Source organism: Ascaphus truei, chromosome 5, assembly GCF_040206685.1.
Source record: "Ascaphus truei isolate aAscTru1 chromosome 5, aAscTru1.hap1, whole genome shotgun sequence".
NCBI lineage: Eukaryota > Metazoa > Chordata > Amphibia > Anura > Ascaphidae > Ascaphus > Ascaphus truei.
This window is the reverse complement of record NC_134487.1, coordinates 60861876-60889757: the sequence shown is the minus strand read 5'-3', so window position 1 is coordinate 60889757 and position 27882 is coordinate 60861876. Positions and strand designations below refer to the sequence as shown.

Genomic DNA, 27882 nt, shown 5'->3' with positions numbered 1-27882 from the left:
TGGTACACAGCCCAGACCCTCCGTAGACTAATTTTAATATTTGTGTCTTTGTATATTCATTTTTGTCTACCTATTTTATTGCATTACCTATTAAAGTTTAAGTTTCAATTCATCAATACCCTATATCATGAGTGCAACACTGCAGAGCGTGTCCTCTTGTGTTTTCTGGAAATCCTTAGCTTTTTATTTTAAAAAAATATGGAAGAAACTATTCTTATTCCTTTTGGAAATGTGATACTAAGTTGCTGTCTTCGAATGTTCCCACCTAGGATTTCAGTCACCATTTTGTAAATGAAAGATTAGATGTCATCGCTGACAAAGAAATTAAGGCATGTTTTAAAAAAATAAAACCTGTATATTAAGAAACTTCCTATAATGTTCCGGATGTGTTACTTGGTCAATTTGAATCCACTTCGTGGTACAGTAGTTGAAGTCCACTTGAAGAGTCTAATGGTGACATGAGAGGGAATGTGTTCATTTGTTCCATGACACTGTGTCTGTTTCATGACACATCCATTTTATTATAGACGTCATTGTCCTTTCAAACGTGTAAAAATGTGTCAAATGGGACTGCACCTTAATAGTGTATGGGACCTCTTGTGATGATTAAGAAATTGTTTTGAAATGAGTGAGACACGACAGCCCTGAAGGTCATCTTTTGAAGGAGATGAGTCCTGCTTGTTGGGACTCGGGAGATTATTCACCTCCTACTTCTACAAACCTTTTTCTCTTTTCTCCGCAAAATGTTTGTTTGAATTTGCTCCAACATCCTAGTTCAAAGTTCTAGAATTTGTCTTGGTCGTGGAGAAACGCAGAATTTTGTCGTTGGTTGTGATACCTTCAGGAGGATGTGCATCTTTGTAGATTAAATGGTAGTGTACAGAACTTTGAAAACCTCATGGGTATCTTCATGTGTACTGTACACAGGGACCGTAGAACGCTGCGTCCATAGAAGCACCGACAGCGCTCCTCCGCGCTGATGCTGAGGCTCGCCTGCTCAATCAGGAGCGATTACATGGACTAGCAGGCGAGCCAGCGTGCGCGATCGGAGGCGGGGCACTGACGTCACTGGGCCAATAGCCCGCGAAGCGCCGATGTCAACGTCACGGCGCCGACGTCCTCACGCTGCTTCGCTCCGATTGGGTGTGTCAGCCGTCAGCGCGCTCTGGAACAATTTCAGCTGTCGGCTGAAAATCCCAGTGCTTCAGCGTGCATGCGGACGCTCGCGGAAGCCTCTTCTGAAGACATCCTCATTGAGGATGACGGGGCTCATCGCGGAGCGTCCGCGATCATCAGCGCTGTCGTTGCTTCTATGGACTCAGCCGAGTGCTACACTCTGCAGTGTGGCTTATATCTCCAGACATTCTGAAGAATGGAGATGTAGACCAACGCGGAAAAAAGCTACTGGGTGCACCTTCATTGCAGTCCTGCTGGCGCAAACATGTAACCAAAATAGCAAAAAGTACAATAGTACACCGGTCTTGTAAAGGAAAAATGCTAAAATGTATGGTAAAATATTGATTTTACAAGAAATGTTTGCATCTTTTCTTGACAAGACGGGTGTGCTATTCTATATCTCCACTCCCCAACACTATGTAATTGAAACGAATGAACGAGGTAATAGGACAGTGAAAAGGTAGAGAGCATGGGCGGGCGCGTAATTACATTCATTACTCCATACGTGTGGAAGAGTGACATAATGAGGTGTTATGGAAATTATGGGTTATGACAAATGGATAAAGGGCTCTTAAAATATAAAAATAAAATTATACAGTACATAGATCTGCTACAGCACGCATAATTAAGGAAAAAATCAGATGAACAAAATATTTCCCACAAAAAACATTAAATCGATCGTTTAAAATAGCAGCACTCTGGGTTTGAGTGTTTTTTAGAAGTTTGAAGCATCGGGTCTCCGGAACTGAACCGCGTAAGTTTCAGCTCCGGGGTCCCCCCTGCTCCCCGAGATACTGACCTCTGTAGAGGGTGCCAGTAGCAGCCAGGGCTGGCCTATGTGGGGCTATCATAACAGAAGCAGACATTTGGTCGCGACCAAGTCGCCGCCAGTGTTTGGCCGCAGAGGGACCCTGCGCCACAGCCGTTGGACACTCAGCCGCCGGCTGTTTCGACAATAAGGTAAATTAACTTAAGGGGTTTTATCGGTTAGGTTAGGGGGTTAAGGATAAGGGTTTAAGGGTAAGGGGTTAAGGTTCTTAGAGTAGGGGATGTGGGTAAGGGTTTGGGGTAACCGGTTTAGGGTAAGGGGTTTTAGGGTAAGAGGTTAAGGTTTTTAGGGCAGGGGGTAGCGTTAGTATGAGGGGCTAAGATTAAGGATTTTCATGGGAAGGTTAGCGTCTTACCTTAGTGGCGAAATGGCTTTTGTCCTAGACCGTTATCAAAATGGCAGTTTAAATGTCCCGAGTCGCACAGACCAATAGGAAGTTGTGACATCATCCCTTGCAGCTTTCTATTGGCCAGTACCCCTACAGAGGTAAGTATCTCAGGGAGCAGGGGATCCCTGGAGCTGAAATGAATGCGGATCTGCTTCCCACCTAGGCGGGGAGGCATTTTTTTTTGGAATATATGCCGCTTTAGATCAAATAATAATAATAATAATAATGGCTTATAAATCTATACAACATTTAAAGAGTAAAACAAATATAAAATGATCATGAATACATTCGTTAATGCAACAAACATTTATAAATTCAGCCATATAATAAGTATAATCTCCCCCTTCCCCATCACTCACGCCATGTGACCACTAGAGGGCCTCTCATCCCTCGTCATGTGACTCACCGTCTCGCGTCGGTCACGTGACAGAGTCGCGTGCCTCTTTTACCAGCGGTTGCTTCCTGGACTCGTTAGTAGGCTCTCCCCCTTTGGCGAACCGGCGCGTGACGTCACGAGTGTCTTATGACCAGCGGCCGCCTCGGGGCTGTTCTGCCGTTGGGTCCCGGGAGTCTGAGCTGTGGTCACACGGGCTGCTGCTGCACTCCTGCACTCCTCTCCCTTCTCACGGGCTGCTCCCGGTGACACGCGGCACCATGCTGGCCCTCATCAACAAGCTGCTGGACTGGTTCAAGTCCCTGTTCTGGAAGGAGGAAATGGAGCTCACCCTGGTCGGCCTGCAGTACTCCGGGAAGACGACATTTGTCAACGTCATAGCGGTAAGGAGCCGACCGGGAGCTCTCAGCCCCCCCCACCCCTCCGGGGCCCCGTCTCCCCTACACCCGGCCTGACCTTTACCCAGCTCATGGTATACCTACTCTGTCACCCTACTGTATACCTGCCCCAGCTCATGGTATACCTGCCCCATACTCATCCAGCCTCTTGTATACCTGCCCCATACTCGCCCAGCCTCTTGTATACACCTGACGTAGATGCACTGCCTTCTTCCCTAATATACACTATCTGTTATGAACTCGCCACATTCATCTTTACCTTGCATTCACCTTCCCCTATCTCTCTCATCACCTCGTCCTGGCCTGTTTTCAGCCCCTCTACCTTGCTACTTGCCCCATGCCCCATTATCTTGTATACATCTGGGAGCTGTCCCTGTACTCCCTTAATAATGTGAACCTGCCTTTGGCCTGTTCTTTGCTAAGATATAGATACCCTGAAACGAATAATGTTCTCTTGATCTACATGAAGTTGATCTCGGGAATCACCTCTCATACACTTGCCCTAACCGTTGAATATACATCTGCCCTAACACTTCCAGTCTGTTATACACCTGTCCTAAAATACCCCTGATAAATGCCTCATGCCCTGATCTGTCCCCAGCTGCTGCATAGATATACACTGTTATACAGACTTACTTTTAAACTCCACAATCGCCTCATATAAATGTTCTCTGGGTCATCCTTGGCCTTTTATCTCTTCCACTATTATACATTATCTCTGGGCAGCCAAGTACAGGGTCTTATCGTGATAAATTGTGCATATTATGAAGAATCCAAGGTGGAGTGGTGTTTGTGAATCTGAGAACCGTAACTCTTCCAATTTTTTGTGATATTTTTGAGACTTTTTATTGTATAGGTTGTGTGTCTTGTTAATTCCCTGCCCTTGTCTAAGCTGTCTCTCACATTACCACACTCTCTTCCCTTCAACTCTTTTTGCTACTTTCACAACTTTTTTTTTTTGTTTTGTGTGGTTAAACAAAAAAATGTGCTGATTTATCCTGAAGAATTTAACACTTGTTTCTATTTTCAGTCTGGTCAGTTCACAGAAGACATGATTCCTACAGTTGGTTTCAATATGAGAAAAGTAACAAAAGGAAATGTTACCATTAAGGTATGTGTTTTTGTATTCATTGTACCCAGTCAGGGGCCCAGTTGAATTAATTTTATTTATTTATTTTTGTGCACATTTTACTGGATTTGGAGGAGGTCCTGTAAAGTAGTTTGGTTATCTGCTCATTTCAATGCCTGGATTTTTTCCACTGTCAAACTAACGGACAGCAACCAGAACTATTATAGTACTTTTATGTCTGCACTAAACCACTTGTATGTGACCAAACAGTTTATTAGCAGTTGTATTGCCGGCAAGAGGAATTATTTGTGTAAGAGCATACATTGCAATCGCATTAAATACTTCTACTATATGTACTTTTTGTTTCTCTGTTTTGCATCTGTATGTTAAGGACTACATTTTTGGGCAGTATGCTGCCACTAGGTCAGCTGTGTCCCAAGTTGTAACATAGTGTGGAAGGGTTTCAAAACAGGATAATTTGAAACCTCCCTAATGCTTTAACATTTAGTCACATGACTGCAACCACAGATCATGTGCAGATTGCATCACAGATGTCTGCAGCAGTACTGAAGTAGTTCATTCCAACTGACTAATTGGTGGAGCCTTAAAGAAGCAACCCAAGCGGCTTAAAGCTGCAGTTCAGTCTTTTTTTTTTTTTTTTTTTTTTTCAATAGTTTTATGTGTGCAATCTCTAATGATCTAAAGGGCTGTATAGCTGCAGGGCAATTAGTTCTCCATGTATAGATAGGCAAAATTTGGTGACATAATTAGTGTAGGGATCTGTTTATATTCTGCTTCACTCCCTCAGTGGAAGCTCATGAATATTCATGAGCAATCCTGCACTGACATGCTAGAGGCAGGGCTGACAAAGGGGTGTGTGCCAGGGCTTGTGACAGGACATGAAGGGCAGTGCCTTAGCAAATGGCTGTTAAAATAGAATACAAGAAAATTGGTCTTTCAAAGTTGTTTTTTTGAAAACAGAAAATGCGTAAAGTATTTTTTCTTACTATAGAACTGATTTATTAAAAAAAACACACATGCAGGATATTGACTGAACTGCAGCTTTAAGGCCTCAGACATGGTCAGCGCTTATGCGCTGACCCGTGTTGCTGCTCGGCACTGAGCCCCTGCAGCCGCAACGAGAGCGGCTTTAGCAGGGGCTCGCGCACGCGTCCGCACGCTTGGGGAAGCGTGTGTCTGACGGAGGTTTGAGATTTTCCGCTTGCCGGAGCGCAGGACCGGTCAGGTGAGATCACTCCGTGACATCACTGGCCCGCCCCTGACGGTGCGCTGTGTAAGGCCAGGGAAAGCACCGCTTTCCCTGAGCCTCAGCGCGCCTCAGCACTGCTAAAGGCACTATGTCCCAGGCCTAAAACAAAAAACGTATTTTTTTTTTTTAAATATATGAAGCATTTGATTACTTTTTATTGAAAACTAAATATCTAAGCTGACAATCAATTGGTTCTCCCATGATCGAGAAGCAAAATCCTGTTTCCCAGGGTTCACTAAATGGCTTTCAGTTTCAAATCAATCATTCAGTCAGTGTAACTCTGCAGCTACAGTACAATATATTCTTACTACTAAGGTAATATCTATTGTTGGTCTACAACTCAAACTGCTGGGAATATTGGCAACAAATGATCACAAATAGGGAAGTGTTACAAAGATCTTGCACTGCTTTGGAGGTGGGCTAACTCAGCGGTGCGCAAAGGGGGGGCATGACCCCCTGGGGAGGGGGGGCGCAAGACTGTGGTGGGCGCAGGGTTTACAGAGGCCCCGCGCGCTTCCCAAAGGCACTTAAATTAAGTGCCTGGGGAGCTGCAGGGCCTCTGTGAACCAGACTTACCCTGGCTCTGGCGGCTTCTTAGATGCATTGCCATGGCAACGCGGCATCAAATGACGCCGTGATGTCATGCTGCTGGAGCCGAGGTAAGCGGGGGTGGGGGGCATGGAGAGGGGAACCACCGGCAGGGGGGCGCAGGGAAAAAAAGTTTGCACTCCCCTGGGCTAACTAACGCCTGCTATTGAAATCAAAAGATGCTCAGTATATTAAAACTCCTTCAAAATGGCATTAAGCGTTGCATTTTCAAAAAAAGATATTAAGTGTTATCTAATACTGCAGAACTGATTAAAAAAAAAAAAAAAAACCTTGGATATTGCTTGGCTAGCTCTTTTTAAATACACTGCTTTTCATATAGTACGTATGCAAGTATGTTCCTTGCATTCATCTTCTAAAATATGGGTATTGCAGGGTATTCAGAAATGACATGGTTTGCAAACAGCTGCTGTGAAACATTTTAACACTAGTTTATTTCTTAGACTTGCATTTTTTTTCCTTTTTTAAAATATATTAATTACCCTGTTGGTCTCGGACAACTTTCTATTTTAGAGAAATGGTAATATACGCGCGCTTTAAAATGGTCAACATTGTGAATGTTATCAGAACGTAGCCATAAGCAGCAACAGAGGCTTTTAACTTTTTTATTTGGGCTTGTAAATCAAGCTTGCATATGGCCGGTTTGGTTTGCGTTCTATTGTGTATCCTAGTTCAATACAAATTAGAATGTACAGTACAATTTTTTGAACAGAAAGCTCATTTATATACTGTACAGGATGCAACAAATATAAATGCTAATTCATTTTTCTATTAAGTATGTTGACAACGTCTACATTTTTCCTTGGGATAATGGCCCATTGAACAATAAAAAGCCATATTGGATTTCAGTTTTTAAACACATTTTTAAACACTTTTATTAACGATTAGCATATTTTGACCCTTGCCCATAAAAATTTGTTTTCACTAAACATAATTGACCATTGCCTTTATTAATGTTTGTTATGTTGTATATAATATGTACATGTTTGAAAAACATTTTATATTGTGCAATATATACTGGAATCGTGTATGAGCAACAACAAATACTAATTTGGCGTTATGTACTGTATTTATAAAATATTTTACCAGGAAGTAATACATTTTAGTTGCCACTCATTTTCAAGTATGTCCTGGGCAGTTATGATATACTGTACACGGGTACACTAGGTGAACAGGGTTTTATATCTATATCATTACATTAGGTGAACTGGATTATACATTAAATATGAAGACATTGCATGAACAGTTAAAGATGAAATAAGTTATAGGCGTATGTAACAGTTACAGACAACATTAAAATGTGAGACGGCTTTAGTTTTAAAATAATTTAGACTTGTGGTGAGTCTCGGGTAGGTTCTAGTTGTGAGGTGCCCGGTAAGAGGAGGAGCGGCCGGATCCTTTGTTGAAACATGGGAACATGAAAAATCAGTTGGTCAGATCTCAGGTGATTAGGGGTGAGGAGCTTGTTCAGATACGGGGGTAGCTTGCCCAAGAAGTATTTGAAGGCAAGACAGATGAACTTTGGAGTACAAAACGACATTGAATTGTAGAGGGTGTCTAGTTTGCTAAGGTGAGTTTGGAGTGCTGTACCATATATTATGTCCCCATAGTCTATAATTGGCATTAGCATCTGCTGTATGATGCGCTTTCTGACTAGGGAGCTTAGGAATGATTTGTTTGTATAAAGTACACCTAATTTGGCATAGGTTTTGGATGTCAGGGTATCAATGTGCAACCCAAATGGGAGTCAAACCATATGCCCAGATAGTTAAAACAAGTAAAAGGGGCTAGAATGGTATTGGACCTTGTTTTTATCTGAAGCTCTGTCATTGGTAGCTTTAGAAATGTAGCCTTGGTCCCAAATACCATTGTTAGTCTTGTCGGTGTTTAAAAACAATTTTGTTTTGGGAAATCTAATTTTCAAGTCTCAGATTGAAGTACGTGTCAGAGGCGAGGGCAGCGTGCATATAGGATTGTCAATGCATACATGTATATTGAAGCTCCCTTACAAGCTGTAGGTAGGTCATTGAAGACTGAGAAGAGTAGGGGCCCCAGAACCGAGCCTTGCAGGACATCGCCAGTGATATCCAAGGGGTTGGAATTGGTGCCCGGGAGACATGTTGGGATCTGCCTGATGGGTAGGAATGAAACTAGTTTTAAAGCTTATTTCCCTATTCCAGAGCACTGAAATTTGTTTAGCAAGATAACATGATCAACAGTATCAAAAGCCTTTTCAAAATCTAGGAATATTGCACCAGTAAGTTGTCCCATTCCACACTGTATTTCATTGGAAACTTTTAGGAGGGTAGTTACAGTGAAGTATTTGGGGTGAAAGTCAGATTGCAATTGGCTAGGGAAAGTTGTCTTAGTATAGTAATTGCTTAGTTGTGAGTGGACACATTTTTCCATTTCTTTGGATAGTATATGGAGAAGAGGGATTGGGACAACTCTGTTTTAGGGATATGGCCTGCGGACAACAGTTGATTTAGGGAAGCAAGTGATGTGGCACTGGCTGGGACACCAAGTCGAAGGAACTTTGATTGCAGTAGGTCAGGTCCACATTGGCTGCTCCATTTCAATTTGAGGAGCACTTGTGAAATCTCCTTCTCCAGATACTGGGACAAATTGAAAATTGTGAGCCGTGTTGGGAGAGGGTGGGGTAAAGGGGTACTCCCAGATTGTGCTTCATGTTTGTAGTTTGTGTTGTGTTTTGCTAATAAGTTAGCACACCCCACAAAGTATTCATTTAATGCATTTGCAATGTCAGTAGGATTTGTCAGAGTAATGTTATCCTTAATGATGAACACTAAGGAACATGAATGTATAGTCAAGGCCTGGAACCCTTTAAATCTTGGCCAAGTCAATTTTCTCCTTCTAAATCAATTCTGTTCACGAACTTCACTATGGTGCTAACTGAAACTAAAGCGTAAAATCCCATTCCTGGTGAACAGCTAAACTATAAAAACACTGTTAGAAAATTCTCAGCAGTCATTTTTACCACCCTGTTAATGTAATTTTTCATCTGCAAAACTGATACTGTAGCTTTCTAGAGTACAATATTAGATCTAGATCAAAACTAAATGTAATGGCAATTGCAAACATTTCTTAAATGGCTTTGTCCATTTGAAAGCGGCGGTCGCCACTCAAAACAGATGTTTACCAGGGTAAGGAAGATTTAGATTGGAAGATTGGAGGATGATGTGGGGCACTTAAGTAAATGTAATTGCTGTTACACTTTTAGTTTGTATAACCTAATGAGTGCAGAATACGAACATGTTTGTGCAATGGCAGTAATGTGTGTACTGTAGACTTCCTCGTCTCATAAAAAGTTCAATTTCCTTGAAGCTGCAGTTTCCCTGAACATCACAGCATCTGAAGTTGCTAGGTGGCACTTTTAGTGTGTGTTTGTTTGCCTGTTGCCTGTTTTTCTGCTGGAACACATACTGTGTGCTTGTTCTACACGTCTTTTTATTTTTTTTTCTCCATGGGTAAAAACTGAAGGTGCATCTCATAAGCTAATTATTTTCACAGGATGCCCTGATGTGTCCCATCAGACATCTATTTCCTCCCCCTTTCTGTTCCATGACAGAAACCTTTGTGGATCCTGAGAAGTAATATTTGTGACAGAGTACCACCACCTTGTGACCTTGGGGTGTTTATAAAAAAAAAAAAAAATATGCATGAGTGGATTTCTTTAAGGATTGAAGCCCTTAAGTTCAATTTGGACCCAAGACTATTTTGAATCCCACAAGGTGATCCTTATGTGGGTGAAACAAAGTGTGTGCAATTGCTTGGAGTGTAAGTGGGCAAACTGACAAGTTTTTTTTATTTTATTTTTTTTAACCATGTTTTTATTTCCTTTGAATCGGATTTAAAAAAAAAAAAAAATTTAGTCAATTGAGAGAAGCATTACAATGTTATCTTTGGGAGATAATAAAATAAAATAAAAAACCATAATGGGTAGTAGACCATTAATCTTTCTCTCAATCACCCTTTGGGCTAATACTTGGAAACCAGTGCTTTAGCCCACATTAACTCACAATAAGCCAGCTTTGAGTATGAATGCATATTTAGACTGAATGTGTTGGTGGACAGTGGGAATGAGCCCAAAAAAACAAGACACAAGACATTATTTTTTTTTCTTCCAACCATTGTTTCTGAAATAACAGCATAAGTAATCTATTTGTGTGTAGAAGGATTTCGCATTTAAATTGTTTTGTTTGCATATATTACAAGTCTCCATATTTTGGAGGAGATGTAAACAATTTCATAAGTTCCCATTCGAGAAATGAGCTTTAACATTGCCATGATTCGCACACATTCCTAACTTCAGCACAATGTTGCCCATCAAATGTTTAAGTCCTCAAAAGCTTGCAAATAACTTGACCAATTAGATTTGTTCTGTGAAACAGTTCCAGTAATTTATAATGTCTTACTACATGTCATGCTGAAGGACACTGATTGTTTTAGAAAAGGTCTGAATCTCTACTACCCCCATGCTTGGTAATTCCTAACTGTGTTTTCTATGTTTTCTGCTCACTACTCAGATTTCTAATATGCATATTACTGTATATCAATGGCTTAATTTCTATTCGGCTCAATGAGTTATTGTATATTAGATTTTGGATTTATCTACTTATGTTAAGGGTGCAAGCATCTGATCTAATATCTATTTAGCTATAGGTTTGTGACTTCTATGATATGAATTGTAAAGTTTTCCTGCCTCCAACTTTGACAATAACAATAAATGGTTAGCAGCTCAGTCATTGAGTAGGGATGTTCTTTATTATCCAATTTATAGTTAGTCTGCTTTTAGCACCTTCATCCTGCCGAACTGGAGTGATCTAGTAATACCCTTATAACAAGCTGGTATTAAAGGAGTCCTGGTGAATATCTATATCTACCACACACTGGAGCTGAACAGTGTTGATTTCTGCTCTGGGAACACCCTGCCTCCCATAGTATGGAGGTATCTGCGCAGTTTAAAGCACGTGTCACCTGGGCCAATAAGAAGTCACAAGGGATTACGTTGCTGCTTCCTATTGGCCCACAGGACTTGTAAACCACTATATTGATTGCCCAGCGGGGCTCCTACCAGCAGCACCTATTGATGCCAGTATCTCTGGAAACAGGGCATCCCTGGAGTTGAAATCAATGTGGTGCATCTCCAGGGATGTCCTGCTTTAAACATATTAAAAAATGTGAAGAGTTGCTTTTAAACCCCATGAAAGCAGCTTAGAAATTCCAGAAAATGTTTCCACTTGGTTTACACCCTTTCAAAAGGTTTTAGTGCTGTACTAAACCACGCAAAATGTTTGGTCTTTTATCGGACTTTGGACTGATGGGGAAGAACATCATGAAACGCATTTTCATAATGGCCTTGCGTGATTTTATTTTTTTTCAAAAAATACGAATTTATATTGCTGTATATAAAGTTTGCACATTGAGTTGTCTGAAAATATTTTCAATCCTTTCCTGAAATTCATTTAGATTATGCAAACTTCAGACGGTTATTATAAATACAATTTTTGGTATCGGTGTAACTGGAGTATCGGCTACTAAATACAAAGCTAGTAAAAAATAAAGCTTATTAAAAGAGTAAGTCATAAGGCAAGTAGTTGGTTGCTTCAGTCATTACTGCTATTTATTCATTTGAACTTATTGTAAACTTAATGATATCATGTGTTTTGAACATTAGGACTGAGTCAGAGCTGCTGTTAGCATGTAATGTAACCAATAAATGTCATACTGCCCAAGTACTGTACCTGTAATTTTTGAAGGAGGCTTCAACATTTGCAATGCAGCATAATTCTTCCTAATTTACTATGGACATCTTAAAATCATTACCACTGTGTATACACCCTACGCCTTTCTTTTCCTTTTTCAAAGTAACTATTAAGATTTAGGTGGCAAGGTAACTTTTTATAAAAAGTTACTCCTATATGATAAATGTTAATGGACATGCCTCATAATACTGTAGGTGACATGTTGCAGGGAAAATGTAATACCTGCATATCTTAACTAATTAGAACAGAAGGCCAGTAAATCAAAGGGCTGCTTGTCAAGTGTCTTGTATATATGGAATCCACCGGTATAAGAAATATTTGTATCTGTGTTTAAACAGGTTAATGAACCACAAAGGAATCAATATTTCATCAGTATTTGCAGAACTACCTAATGTAACACCTTTACTGCCTCAGGGGCCTACAACATATTGCTTTGCAGTGGCAGTGAAGTGGCTAAAAGATTATAGTACCTTTTTGTGTTATTGTTTTTCCTACCAGCACAGGCTAGGTTTAACACCTGTGTCTTTTTGTTTGTGATCTGTTACCAGAAATGTAGCATCCATAAACATTTGACTCCGTAAGAAGTTAATTCTATTTTAGCATCCCACAGCCTAAAAACATTAAAGGCATTGCATTTGTTGCAGCATAAAACTGGTTTTGCTTTAATTATCAACATACTGTATTAACTTTTTTTTAAATATATTATAATATCTCCTGTTTGTGCTTATTTTTTTTTTATATGATTAAATATTTTTAATTCAGTTATTTTCTGTCACGGAATTCAATTGTATTGATAAAAATTAATATATTATAAAATAATTTTTTTTTTAATTCACTTCGTTAGGCGAAGTGTGTAGCACATGTGCACACACTAGAAGAAACTGTTACTAAACTATGAATCGCACAATAGTTTTTATCTAATTGTCTAAAGATTATGGGGCCTATGCAGAGAGCAGCGAATTTTCGAAATTCGCCATTTTTTGGAGATAATCGCGCAGAAAACAGCAGAAAATGGAGATTTCCGAAAAACGCGCCAATTTTTCTTTTCTATTTGTAAAACTCGCCTCGCGGCTGGCAAAAACCTCAATCTCGCCAGTTTTACAAATATCCTAATGCAGAGAGCCGCGAACGGCATCTAGCGGCTGTTCGCGCCAATAAAATGGCGCTATTGTCTCCTTTTTCCCTCGCCAGAAAAAATTGGCAAGAAGCGGCCGCTCGCGGCCATTGCAAAGGGAAAAAAAAAGGCGCGCATTTGTTTTTACAAGTTTCTGAAGCGCGCATCTCGCCAATTTAAACTCGCCAGACGCATCCATGTTAAACATAGCAGAATTCGCACTTTTCTGCATATGGAGAATAAAACTCTCCAAAAAAGCTACTTTTTAATAAATTCGCCATTTTTCAAATTCGCTGCTCTCTGCATAGGCCCCTATGTCTTTAAAATACTTAACATGCTAACAATAGTTTCCTACTTTTTCAGGTTTGGGACATCGGAGGTCAACCAAGATTTCGTAGTATGTGGGAACGCTATTGTAGAGGTGTCAATGCAGTTGTGTAAGTTAACACATTTTTACTACCAATATTGTGCTGCTACTTTCCCTTTTGCCTATCAGAGTTTTAATACGTTTCCTCTCCAGTCAGGAATTGATAATTTGTCAAACTATTTCAGGCACAGGTTGAGTTAGAATGTTTATGGGACCTGACTTGAATGCTATAAATGTAGCCAGACTAATTTCTCCCTGAACCACGGAAAGTCCATTTTCCGTGGCTCAGCAAAGGTGCTGCCGTGGCTTTGCAATTGTTGGCACATTCTCAGATCACAGCAGAAGTTTGACATGAGGGATTGGCTTAGTGGAAAGTGGTTGCTTTCTGATTCCTCCTATTTGAAGCATGTGAGTGACCTTGTATGTACATGTACTGCTCTACAGAAAATGACATTATGTGTATTTGTATTGCTGCTTTGTTTTGCAGTAGATACATTTGTGTATTCTGATTTTCCTACTGCCAGTAATATTCCTTGTTGACTCTGAATATTGATAAAGGAATTATTTAGATGGATTGATTTAGTAAATGCCTATATGCTTCTGTATTTAGGTACATGGTAGATGCAGCAGACTTGGATAAAGTGGAAGCATCTAAATATGAATTGCACAACTTGCTAGACAAGCCACAGTTACATGGAATCCCAGTAAGTTTATCCATTTTTTTTTATATCTAGAATGTATTCGAAGTTTTGTATTTTCTTTAATTTAGTCAAGATGCATTTATTAAATAAAATACACAACTAATATACTTATATTTTGTTTATGATGTGAGATTGTTCCCACTGTTACCTGTTAATGCCATTTAAATGTTCTCAGATATGTTAATCGGTTATAAACCTGTTTCAAATAGGTATACCTAAACAGGAGTCATTTTGTATTCAACCGTGTGTGTGTGTGTCCACATAACTGTTTGTGTGTTTGTCCCATCCTCCAGCTGTGATGGGTCAGATAAACCTCAGTCATGTGAGTGGGTTTACTGGCTTTGCATCTCACCCAAGCCTAAGCTTAAAAGCTGTGTTTAAAGCAGCATGCATTGGCTTAAGGGTTGCTTGTGTAATATCAGCTTGAGACAAAAGGTGGCACACTGTGCTCATTTGCATGTCATTTCCCAGAATCCCTTGTTGCAGTGGAAGTGCTGGGTGATAATGGTGAAAGACAGGGTTGCAGACCTGTCTAAGACATGCAAATGAACATACAGTAATATTTCCATTTGCTATATATCTATCTTCCTTCTACCCTGCCTTAGCTTCAGCTTACTTGACTGCCTCTTTGCCCTTCATCCAGGGGAGTTTTCAGCTTCTCTTGCTGGGGCCCTGACTTCACATGCCATCAGTTTGGGGATGCCAATACTTGACATGCTGCAGCTTCAAATGGCTGGTTGGAATGCTTTCCCCTCTGGGACCAGGATGCGCTCACGTCTCCTCCTTTCCTTTACCGGTTACTGCTCTGTCCTACCTTAACAGGCGGGGTCACTCTCGGCATCTGTTTTCCCCTTCCACTCTAATGATTCGTGTGCTTTGGGCACTCCAGGGAGTTGCGCTGCTGTGATGTCACGTGGGTGGAACAAGGAAGTATAAGAACCTGCTGGCATGGTGTGCTCATTGATGCCCTGCCTGGCTAAGGTCTGAGGACAGCTCAAACTTGCACAGGACTTCTGGAAGTAACTAGCCTGCACCAACAGTGTGCCTCTAAAGATACTGTAACCAAAAGCCAAGTTAGGCCAAGGGAGTGAGTTAAGTGTATAACAATGTTTTTGTTGTGGGGGGGGAAAGATGGCTAGTACTCATAATCCTTATGCTCAGTACCCCAGTTATTCAATCGGAGGAAGGGGTTTCGAGATTAGTATAGCCCGCAGTGAGCTGCGTCGTCCCAGAGGCAAGGGTCATAAGGAGACTAGGTTAGATAGACCACTGGTGTCTTTGACTGAGCCCTATTCATCCAAAGATTATGGTGAACAAGAGGATCCAGCTTCCTTTGATCTCAACTTAGTCGAACCCCTGATAAAAGAAGTAGGAGAAATTCTGGAGATTGAGGATCCAGATCATGCTCCTGAATCCAGAAGACTATGTTTAGAGCATGGCAGAAAGCCCAGAACAGTAATGGTCCATGAAGTGATGAAGAATATAATTACTAAAGAGGTGAACACAGCTTGATAAGGTGTCAGTCAGCAAGACATTTCCACGGATGTGCGCCATCAAAAATAAAGTGGCGACGGTATGGCACTAGTCAAACGTAGACGCAGCTATAAGTAGCTTTGCAAGAAGAATATCTTTGCCAGTAAATGACCACTTCTTCCTATGAGCCGATGGACAGGCATGGAGTACTTGTTAAGAAAATATTTTGTGGTGGCAGGGGGAACCTGTAGCAATAACTGCCATTTCTAGAATAAAAATTGTGGATTACCTACGTTGAAAAAGCTCTTGAAGGGTGTCAGGAATGCTTCAATTATTAATACACGGTCAGAAATTTAAATAAGTTACGGACTTCGTTTAGAAGGCATTGCTGGATTCAGTGGGGTTAGCGGCCACATCTATGATCTTGTCTGTAGAAGCTAGAAGAGCCTTATTGCTTCATCTCTGGTTGGTGGATTTTTCCTCAGAATAATCTCTGCATGCTCACATTCAAAGGTCATCTACTCTCTGATCAAAAACTGGATTGAGAAGGCTTCTTGGGGCAAAAGTATATTTTCGCTTCTGGATGTAGTCGCAGGAACCCTGGGGTAGAATGATGGAATGAACTTAAGGGACATGAGATCCTACAGACCAGGAATAGCTTATTCAAGGTTGTCGACTTGGAGAGCAGTGCATAGCAATTTTTTTTTTCTTTCCCCAAGAGGTTGCAGTTTCTCTTATAGGGAGATAATCATGAAATGAGGGGAGCACAGCATTGATTTTTGTGAGGGGAACACAAGTATTTTTGGAAAACTTGGGCTCAATCCATCACTGACTTCTGGGTTCTTAGTATGATCTCCAGGGGCTACTTTCTCAAATTCAAGAAAATTCCCAGGAAATGCAGATTTTGGATGAAGAAACTGAGGCAGCTCTGGTCCTCAGTGTAAAATTATTACACAATGGAGTATAAGGTCAGTGCCATTGAATCAGGACAAGAAGTGTGTCCTATAATGTTCCCTGTCCAGAATTTTTTTTTTTTTATGCCTTTGGGATGGTTTAGGATCTAAAAAGCGTTGACACATTCCTCAGACTAGAGAAATTCAGGTTGGAATTTTATGAACTTGTTGATTGCCGCTGGGAACCAGGGTGATTGGATGGTGCCCATGGATCTGAAGGACGCTTGCCTCCCCATACCTACTGCCAGGACGCACCAGAAATTCCTAAGGTTTGCAGTGGGACAAGGTCACTTTAAGTTTACGTCATTACCATTTCGCCTTGCAACCTCCAATGGTTTTTACAAATGTTCTGATATCCTTGATGGCAGAGATCAGAGAAGAAGGCATCTATATATTCCATTACCTAAATTACATCCTAATAAAAGCCAGGGATTAGAATATTTTTTTAAATACAGCATCTCTCGAGTTTTGGAGCTTCTAAGGGGGCACATTTGGTTGATCAATCGCAATGTCCCCTCATCCCATCGCAATATCAACGTAGGCACACAGTTTGTTGCAGCGCGAGGGTGTGTTTCCCTTCCACAGGTGAAAAGATCTAAGGCAAAGCATCAGAGCAGTCAGAAACGAGGAGTATCTTCAATCACGGAAATCCGTGACACTCCTAGGAACATTTTCCTTGTCATTACAAGTCATCAAATAAGCAAGATGGCACACATGTTTGGTTTTTTTAGGTCAACTTTATTTATCAGTCAGAGAGCCAGAGAAGAAATTCTCCAATTAATCTGCACCCCAGAGCATTTAAAAGATTCCTTCATGATGGTGGAAGAAAGAGGACAATCTAAAACAGAGGTGCTGTTTGCGGATTGAATAGGTGAGTCACGACCGCAAGTTCAAGAATAGCTGCGGAAATTACTTACTCGGTCTCGCAGTGCTCCAGCAAACCTTTTGGAAAGGGCCATAATGCAAGCACCTATTTCTTTTTCACTGGATCTAGAAAGAACAATTCTGATTCGGTCATACAATTTGATAGCATTCACTGATCAAAAAGCATGGATGAACAAGAAGTCTGAGGCAGTCACTTTACATTTTCAATCGGGCAGAGCAACACTAGGAGAACCTACATGTAACATACACTAAATCGAAAAGCAATCGGAGCGGATCTCCTGAGTCGGAAAAACGATAAGCCATGGGGAATGGGGCTACAAAATTAGATATTTTGCCCACCTCGTGCAGAAGTGGGGGCAAACCGCAAATGGACCTCAGCCATAAAAAAACAAAACAAAATGATGCGTTTTTTCCCCCCATCCTGGAGCAATTCACACAGGCACTCCATCAAATGGAATTTCGTGTGTATTCCCTTAATTTCAAAAGTACTAGGAAAAATAAGAAGGGACAAATCAGAGGCCACAGCTGATTAACATGCTAAAAAGGTAGCCATGATGGTTACTAGTGTCACCAGACCCATTTCCGGGTCTGATTCGGCACCTCAACCTGGAGAAATGTTCTTTTAGCGGTTGAGCAGAGCCTGCTGCAGAGAAAAGGGTCATCTTTGAAGGTCATACAAAGCAATAAATGTAACCACGTGTAGTGTGTTACAGAATTTTTAACCACTTTTGCCAATGGGACAAGCATCCAAACGTTTATTTCTTGAGTCAACCCATATCATCTATTCTAGAATTTCTACAATCGGGTCTGAAGAGAGGGCTCCATATCGGCTGTCTAAATGTGCAAGAAATTGCACTTTCTGCACTGTTCGGCTGGCATCGGTGTATCTCATCATATGCTGTTTTTCAAGCTGTGCATAGACTTTAAACCACAGTTCAGAAATCCCGTTCCCTTCTGGTATTTGGCATTTGTGCTAGAAGCCTTCACTGGACCCCCATTCCACCATCTGCAGTGCTCTGATATGGATCTTACCCTGAATATTGTTCCTTGTAGCAGTGACATCAGCGTGCAGAAACAGCAAGCTGTAGGCTTTGTTGGTTAAAGAGCCCTTTTCACCATCAGGATGAGCCAGTGCAGCAGTTTTTGCCTCAAGTAACCTTTTTTTCCACCTGATTCAGGAGATATTCCTACCATAGTCTTTGCTCAAATCCAGTAAGTCATAATGAACAGACTTTTCATACGTTTTGGACGTGGTGAGATGTCTGAAACCTTATCTTCACAGATCCGGAGCAAGAGGAGGGCAGGCTGCCTCCAAGACAACAAGTTCTTATAGTAAGGTATTACAAGGGCTTAAACCAGGAGTGGCCAACTGCAGTCCTCAATGGCCACCAAATGGGTCCACGTTTAGGGAATACGCCTGCTTCAGCACGGGGATATCAGTGACTGAGCCACTAATTGAACCACCTGTGCTGAAGCGGAATATCCTGAAAACCTGACCTGTTGGTGGCCATTGAGGACTGGAGTTGGTCACCCCTGGCTTATACCATACAAGGGAGGTAAGATTCCAGAATGTCCACGAGCACATTTTACCAGATCAATGGCTGCACCATGGGCAGCCACAGCTCAAACCTTGTAAAACAAATATATAATCACTGCGCTTCTCCATGTAAGGAGCATGCAGCTAGAGAAGGAAATGGCCATACAAATGTGCAAAACAGAAAGTGAATCCCTGCGCTTCTCCCTTAGGGATAGCAATCAATGGGGAATATAAATATATGTATGGTGTAAATACCTATAAGAAAAAAGGAGACTTTTGGTATACATACTTTGATCAAATATGCCAAGCCTGCTAACCACGTCAAGGTAAGTCTCTTTTGCAGGTCCCTACGCTAAATGCATACTAGTGTTATGTGAAATAAGCCCAGAAGGGGTTAAAATATCAAAGCATATGCTTATATAACCTAGTGCAATTAAAAACTGGTATATACCAGTACAGATACTCACATGTAAGTGAAGTGAAATAAGGGGACCTTGCTAGGAGATTATATACCTAGAAGAGGAGGCGCTGCCCTGCCACAAACTGCTCAATAAGCAGTTGCAGGCGATTGCTCAATTACATTGAATATATTTAGCCAATCGCCTGCAACTGCTATAGTTATAGTATCCCTTCTCTGGCGAGATTAGTCCAAGGGAGAATTGTTCAGTTTTAAGAGCTAATGGTGTTTAGGGTGCCAGTGGAATCATTTGTATTGTATGTTTTTATTTATATAGCGCCATTAATGTACATGGCGCTTCCCTGTAGTAATACATGTGACAATCATATATAAATAACGGTTCATGTGAAGAAGTGCTTCAGACATAAACGTAACATTTAGGAAGAAGAGTCCCTGGTCCGAGGAGATTCCAATCTAATTTGGGGAGGGAAGGTGGATCCTTATACGAGACGTGCCATGCAAATTGTAATTGCACGAGAGGTTGCTCGTTGGGGCACATCAAGAAAGAGTAGCCTAACATGCAATTCATAGTTAAGTGGAGCCAGAAGGAAAGCAACTTGGCAGGTCTGTGCAGACCTATGTCTAAGGGTAGACTGTAGAGCAAGGAATTGGAGCTGAGATCTGGAGAACACCAGGTTAGGAGACTTTAAAGGGTGCACGAGTGCTCTTCATTCACAAACCTGACTTAGAAATAGTGCTTTAGCCACGCTAACATTTTGTATTTGCAAATATCCTGTTCTCTTCAGGGGTTATTTGTAAAGCTATTCATTTTCTTGCCTGCTAATGTTGCAAAAAGTTATATATATTTTTTTGATTTTTCATTGTAATATTGTAAATAGAAAAGGAATTTAAAAAATGGTTTCATTTAAAACATAGAGACCAGCATCTTTACTACAAGATGCCAAAGAAATGACCATTATGCCTTTTGTGAGCACCTTCATTTCATAGTAAAAACCAATATGCCATAACCAAACAATGTAAATACATTTGTTAGTCTCTTACAAACATGACCTGTGCAGCGCTAGAATCTCATGCGTGCAAATTCACAGGGGCCTTCTTAAAATGTGTAATTATATACTGATGGCCCTGATTCCCCAATATATACTAGTAATCATATTGTACTCCATACCGAGAGCAAACATTCCTGTTTAAACGTAAAATTCTGATTGTTCCAAGAAAGGTATCTACGATGGTTGTAAATAGTTTCTAATTGTTTTAATTTAAAACTTCATTGTAAACTATTTGGTATATGGGGGTTCTCATACTGGATCTTTATAAAATCGAATCCTGGTTTCGAGAGAACACAATCGCTCATCTACTATTACCTCAGCTGTTGCCCCCTCATATCTATTTACCTCAGTAATGATCCCCCACGCTAAGGTTTTACATCTGTGACTGCCCCCTTCCCCCCCGGAACAGAGCACTTTATAAAAGTAAGATTTCTATGCTTCCTCATTTGTTATGCACTCCAATGTTTCATTTCCTAGAGAAACCTTCTTTACTTGATGTCTCCTTTTAATGTGGGCTATGTATGTAGGTATTTGCTTTAGTGATGTACACAAAGCCTTTAAAGTTATTTCATAAATGCCTTGTAAAATCATTTCAAGAAGGTACACTGGGTAATGTCTATCATTGAATTCCATATTGCATACCCTGTTACAGAAACATTGGTTTGTGATTGAAATTCATGTTCACCTTTTTTTTTTTTTCCTCTTCCCCACCCCACTGCCTCCCCCACCCATGTCTGTTAGGTGTTAGTTCTTGGAAACAAAAGAGATCTTCCGAATGCATTGGACGAAAAGCAGCTTATTGAAAAATTGTAAGTTGATCATTAATCATATAAGGCCACCTAAATTGTGATCGTAATAATGCCTAACTATCCCATCTTAATCTCATTGTAGTATATTAATAAATATAGGAGCAAGTGAATATTTATACTTTGCGACCAAAAAATGCCTTGCAGTGGTGCCATTTTCATGACATTGGTCTTGACAGAAACTTGAGATAAATACCCTTGTGGTATTAATGTGTTGTAGTAATGGACACATATAGAGGGTTTGAAGGCTACCACTTATGCAAAAGATAGCTCTTAAGGCCAGTGCCTTCCTTTTGCCTTACGTTATTTACTTTTGCTGCCCTTATCCCCATTGTTTGTACTTTATTTTCCTAGTATTGTAACACTGCAAAGTGATGCGTATGTATGTAAATGTATTAAGTGCCGCTATATAAATATACATGTGCTATTGACTTTTTTTTTTCTTCCCCTCTTCAAAAGCTACTAAACAAGACTTACCTCAAATTTGGAAAAATATAATTTCTGTTCCGTCTCTTGATTTACACAAGTAATTTCAGAATGTCTAACAAAATGCAGGTGGAAAAGCTCTGACTGCATGGAGTATGTAACAGGAGCCCACAGAATAAACCGTTTCATCTACACTCACTGAATCTTTAGAACTATGTTTCCTTCCGGGCATGACTATGTTCTCTAATTACTTGCATGTGTTATGTTTTTTGTTTTTTAGAAACCTTTCTGCCATTCAAGACCGAGAAATCTGTTGTTATTCCATTTCCTGTAAAGAGAAAGATAATATAGGTATGTTTTTGCATACTTAACATTCTGTTAAAGTCTTATATGGAGTTTCATTTTTTTTTTTTAATTCATTTTCACAATAATTGTGCAGCACAGAAAACTCATGTTTCAGCTGAAAGAGGGCAAAGGGGCATTTATATGATGGATACTACACAAATATAGCATACAGAGTAACTCTAACAATGTTCTAGTCTTCTGCTGTTCTTTAGAGATGTAAAATAAGAAACTGGTGTTTTGGATAGGGTTTGGACAGCAGCAATTAAAGTTGGCCAATATACAATAAGCTCTCTACACCACTAAAGTGGGGCAACCTGGGACTTCATCAAGGAAGATAAGACTGGGGGAACACAAGCCATACAAGGGCAGACAGACATGTTAATGTTATGTGGACTAGGGATTGAAACCTTTCAAGAATATATATATATTTTTTTTATTAGTGCCATTTTGTATGTTACTGTTGAACTTTCTAAGAAATGACTTCAACTTTTGTCCAGATCACAATAACTTTGAAGTCTTTGCAGAAGTCTTGCCTTATTTGGACATGATCCTTTAACCTGTAATTTCAAGACTTTGCTGTAGACTTTGTGCATTTTGCAGTTAAGGTTTTGGCCTGAAGAAAAACGTAATCTATGTTGGGTATGTAGCATCTCTTGGGTGCTTCATAATTTGTGGTTTTGATGAGGGATTCTGGTTTTAACTTTTTCTTTAGGGTAAGGTTGCAACAGTTCTGCAATAAAAAGCTGGTATAGCACATAAACATCTTGATATCCAATAGTGGGAAATGTTTTTTATGACTTTTATTGTGAAAAATATCTGACTAGGAAGCATAGAAAAGAACAGTAAGCACACAATAAAAACAGTAAAACATTAACGCCATTAGGAGTGCCAATATGCCATTTACACTGGAAGTTGTGTCTTCAAAGCAACAGTTCCCTCTAACAAACCCTCGCTTTGTTTTTATGTTTATTACATGATTGGAACCAGGAGTCCTCCAGGCTTAAACCCCACTAGCTTCAGCTCCGGAACCTCTTTGTGGTATTTCATAGTAGTTTATTATAGGGAATTTAAGTAGCCGTCCGAAAGGAAGCCGCAACCATTGATGTTGCGCTTACTATTGGCTGGAGATCTAGCAGCCATTTTGTTTACCCTGGAGGGAGGTTTAAACCCAATAATTTTGCTGCTAAGTATCTTGGTAACCACTGGGTTTCCAGAGCTGAAAATGGCAGGGTTTAGCTCCAGAAGACCACCCGGTTCCCATCCTGTAAAAGGGAGGATTGCTGCTTTCATAAAGCTGACATTTTAAGCTGCATGTCACCAGCTGTCTGTAAAATGTCTGATTTGCTAATAATGGCAATATTGGGAAAACATCAATAGCGACTAATCTCAGTTTCTCCTTATCACAATATTACTATCATAAAAGTAATATTTTCTTTACCCCATTTTTGCCATGGAGACTTTCATTGTGCCTGTTCTAATTAAAGGATTGCATTCTTGATGACAGGAAAGGAATAATTATACATTAACAAGAACTAGTGTGTCATTTTCGGTCAGATTGGACTAACATTTCTGACCCTTATTCATTCATTCATGAAGGGACATAAAAAGTTAGGACAAAAATATTTATTCTTTTTGATACCTGATAAAATAGAAAATGGAAAGATGTACTACAATCTCAACTGTCAATTAACAGCTTTCGTATGTCTTTGTGTTTGCATTATTGACTAATTAACCCATGGTGTAAATGCATATTAAGCAGGGGTAGCACTGTGGTTTGTGAATCCAGTTGTATGGTCTCGAACTGCTACAGTTATGGGGAGGAAGTCCTGAAGGGGGGGACCCTTGTGACCCCATAAACTGATTTATACACGTGGAAGCCTTACCCAACCCTCAATCTGATGCCTCCCAACACGTCTTGGAAAGGTTTTCAGTGCATTGCAGGTTGCTCTGACATTGAACAAATGTTTTTTGGGGATCATTGCAACAATGCTGAAGCTTCCCTACAAGAGCAATGTCTCTCTGCATGCAGTAAATTTGTAAGAACTTGGTATTTCTTGCGTTTTTTGTTTATTTTTTTAATATTTTTATTAATTGTATGTATTTTTATTAAGCAGGAGTTTGACTTTTTTAAATTTATTTTTTATCCCCCCAGACATAACATTGCAGTGGCTTATCCAGCATTCCAAGTCCAGGCACTATTGAAGATTCGCTATCAAATCTTTTTTCCCAGTCTCATTTGTATTCTGCCAATTATATATTTTACTGGCAGAAAAGGGAATGAAGAAAACCACTACCAGGATTCACTCTTCACTTGATGCAGTTGATGCAAGCTTCAACTGCCGATTATTTTTTGTTTTTTTTCCATTAAGAAGTCAGAAATGTAGTCGTTTGACCTTTTGTACTCTGCATTTCAGGACCTTCGAGCAGTTGTGAAATTACAGTGTAAAGACAGAAATATATGGATTACTTTTTTTTCAGGTATATTTGATGCATGAAGTCGGCCATATCCGTCCGATTGAACCTGTTTTGCCCATGTGGTTGGAGGGCCCTTGTTAAATGGGTTAAAACAGAAATGCATTTGTCTCTTTCCCCATGCAAAAAACAAAACGCCTTTCTTTTGCCTCAGAGGTGCCTGCTGCTTTTCCCTGAATAAAATTGCTTTTTGTCTGCCAGTTTTTTTTTTTTTTCCCCTGTAGTGTCTTTGGTAGATTTTTTTTTTTCATTCTATATACAATCAAAATTTTGCATGGGTACAGCTTACGAAATGTATTTTCAATTGGTATGTTGAGATCTTGTTGCAGTGTAGAAATGTGAAGTTGTTTCCTTGCCAAGTTGGCAGTATATGTGTTTGCCTTGAATATTTTCAAGTCAATTGCTGTAAATATGAAAATGATCTGTCAGGGTTGCCTTAAATGAATTATAGTACCTGCATAATCTCACCTGTCTGCCAAAGAAACCGCTCAAGTTATAATATACTTGCAATCATCAGTAACAAAATTAGAGGTTTTTTTTATAATTCACAGACTGCATTGGGGTGTTTGCTACTTTTCCTTCACTTTCATGTTCCTAATGAGACGACTGCTTGAAGTGCTGCGTGTCATCTTTTTAACAAATAAGATTACGCTATTGTCTGATTTGAGTGCTCTATGCAAAATATATTTTCTCTTGAGCTAGGTTTGCAAGTATGTGACTGAACACCTCAAACACTTGTGTTCTTTATACTGTATTTGGGGATCTTGGAAACAAATCTCGAAGTACAGGTTTAGGATTCTCCCAGTCTCCTTTTCGAACTGAAAACGGGCACTCTGAACACCTGGCAATGGCTGTCATGGGAATTGCTTGCAGTTTTACAGACCTGTTTCTTGGAAACCCTTTGAGAAAATAGGTTGAGGATTTGCAAAGCCCTTATACTCAAGTAACTGTCACCACTACCATTAAAGCACTTTATTTATCCACTGCTTTCCTGTGCATTTTGTATCAAAGCGGCAGCTCATGGCATTTTACCCTGTGGACATGAGCACCCACTACAAAACAGTATTATAGTATATAGCTGCCCCAACCACTTAATTTTCTAGAGGAAAGTCTGTTCTTCAGCCTAGACTTACCCGCTGATTATTGTTGGAGGTCCATAAGTAGTGGCTCGCAGCCTGTGAAATCTGGCTATGCCAGGTGTGAACTACTGTACTGCGCTAAAATAAATGGCCTTAAGCACAAAATTAACCAACTTTATATGGTGGTAATAAATGGAGAATAGTTTAAAATATGACATAATAATGTATTTCAATAACATCTGGTAATTTGGTGTATTGCATTAGCACAGACTTTGTTGTTTTGAGGTTGAAACAGTCTATAGATACAACCTTGACCACAGGGAATAGTTGTTTTTTTTTTTTTTTTTTTTTTCTCCCCCTGTTTATTTTACATCTTTTGCAGCAGGAGGGGCTTATGGGCCTGCATAACAGTGCCCCAGATGACAACAAAGAGATCAAAGTGGCAGACAAATGAATCTCCTTTATTGCATTTTTTCCCCTCCCACGTAGCAACGAGGTATGATCTAACAAATGGTTCTTTTTATAATTTACAATGCTACCAAATTATAACTAGACATGAAATGCAGCATCCTATGTGTAATATTTACGTATATATTTTTAAATGAGATACCATAAGTAGATATGAGCAATAGGGTTGAAGCCATTTAAAGCAGCAATCCACACCCAACAAATGACCTGAACCCGAGGCTCCCTCAGAGGTCAGCTGTGCTCCCCTGACCTCCAGGGACTCGCCACCTCGGTTCCCAAAATATATTGCAACTTTCTGTTGGCTGTGGGAGCATGCCCTGACTCCACAGCCATTTAGTTTTCACTAGTGGTCTGTGGACCTCCCCAGTTCAGGTAAGATTAAAAAATTAAATAATTGTGAGCGGTGTGGATTGCTGCTTTAAGTAAACACTCTACGAAAAGACAAAGCTACACTTTTAATGAACAGCACCCTACTATTTATTCGTATTGATTGTCCTGGTGGTAACCTATTAATGAGCAATGCAAATATTTTTTTTTAATGAGCTGTGTGCAAAAAAATGATTGCCTTATTTTGGGACAGAATCTGTTTGTAGCATCTTCAACTTCATATAAGCTTTACAGATGTAAAATTGTGTTTTTTCTATGCATATGTCTATGTAAAACATTGCAATAAAATGGAACAGAAATAAGATGTGAATAATCTGTTTCGTTGCAGAACATTCAGAGGCAGACTCATTAAGGTCCTGTACAGGTTAACATACCTGATCGGCCAGGCCTTATACTTGAATGGGAGTTGATGCCCAGTGTGGTGTTACCTATAACAGACTTTAATAAATAACCCCCCACATCCCAGTGCATTGTTTTTGTCGTATGTTTGGTATAACCGCATTACATTGCTATTGTGAAAATGTCGTACAGACAAGGAAGACTGTGTGCAAATCCTTTTTGCCGTTTACAACATTGGTTCTTTGCAAGAAGTTCTTTCAGTGCTTCTGTAATTCTATGACATAACGTGTGAATAGCTAAAGTTTTTTGTTGACTCATTTAGTGTACTATAGCATGCAAGCATGTGCTTAAAATGGTGTTCTTGTTCGTTGCAATCAATTTACTATTCTTTGAATTTCTCAAAAGCCGGTAACGCAACTTCTTGTTGAAAACTAAGGGGACTGTATAAAGGGGCACAATGGAACTCCCACCCTCTTTCCCCTCCCCCCCTTTCCCCAAACAACTGCTTACAGAGGTGTAGATGTAGCAGTCTATATTTTTTTGTGCCTTGGGCTGCGCTTATACAGCCGGCAACGTGACCAATGACGTCACCCGTCACCATTGCGATGAGTTGTATTTGAAGTTTAGGGGAGATCACTGGCTGACGTCAAAAGGGGAGGGCAGAGGCACGGAGAAGCTCCTGAGTGCCGCAAGGGGAGACCGTCGGCAAAAAAATAATCGTGACTACCAGATTTCTGTTAGCACAGTCGCTCTGTCGCGTGCACTATAAGCGACCGCGACAATGCATTTGTTTGCCACCCTATAAGCGCAGCCTTATTGTGGGATACAGTATGTTGTGACATTCTGCATTCTAACAGGCTATATTGTGTATACATGAGCAATAACAATTGCTGTATGTTTACTTTTTAAAGACCTGAATACAGAGGCCCCATATTAACAAACGCTGATTTGCAATCTAGTTGTCATACAGTCTATAGATATTCTGTTTACATTTTCTATGGGAGGAGTTTCGTGCTACAGGTAGGTGGCTGAAATGCCTATTTTGTTCAATTCTAATGCCCCTGCCCAGTATATTGTGAATTTGTATTCCCATTGCTGGAACCTCTATTACATTTTGCTGCATTTGCATACCTTGGCAAATAAAATA

General features: G+C 40.1%; 1 protein-coding gene across 1 annotated transcript; it reads left to right on the top strand.

The window, feature by feature from the left end:
- Positions 1-2833: 2833 nt before the first annotated feature.
- On the top strand, positions 2834-26861 carry LOC142495030 (ADP-ribosylation factor-like protein 8B-A). Its single transcript, XM_075599885.1, has 7 exons — positions 2834-3170; positions 4216-4296; positions 13394-13467; positions 14008-14101; positions 21155-21222; positions 21926-21996; positions 24143-26861. The coding sequence occupies exons 1-7, from the start codon at positions 3048-3050 to the stop codon at positions 24190-24192; spliced, it is 561 nt and encodes a 186-aa protein (XP_075456000.1). The 5' UTR covers positions 2834-3047; the 3' UTR covers positions 24193-26861.
- Positions 26862-27882: the final 1021 nt, after the last annotated feature.

Excerpts from the sequence above, each read along its gene's own strand:
- LOC142495030 (XM_075599885.1), top strand. The coding sequence starts at position 3,048 with ATGCTGGCCCTCATCAACAAGCTGCTGGACTGGTTCAAGTCCCTGTTC. Across the intron at positions 4,297-13,393 it reads AAGGAAATGTTACCATTAAG|GTTTGGGACATCGGAGGTCA; the intron begins GTATGTGTTTTT and ends CTACTTTTTCAG. Across the intron at positions 13,468-14,007 it reads AGAGGTGTCAATGCAGTTGT|GTACATGGTAGATGCAGCAG; the intron begins GTAAGTTAACAC and ends TTCTGTATTTAG.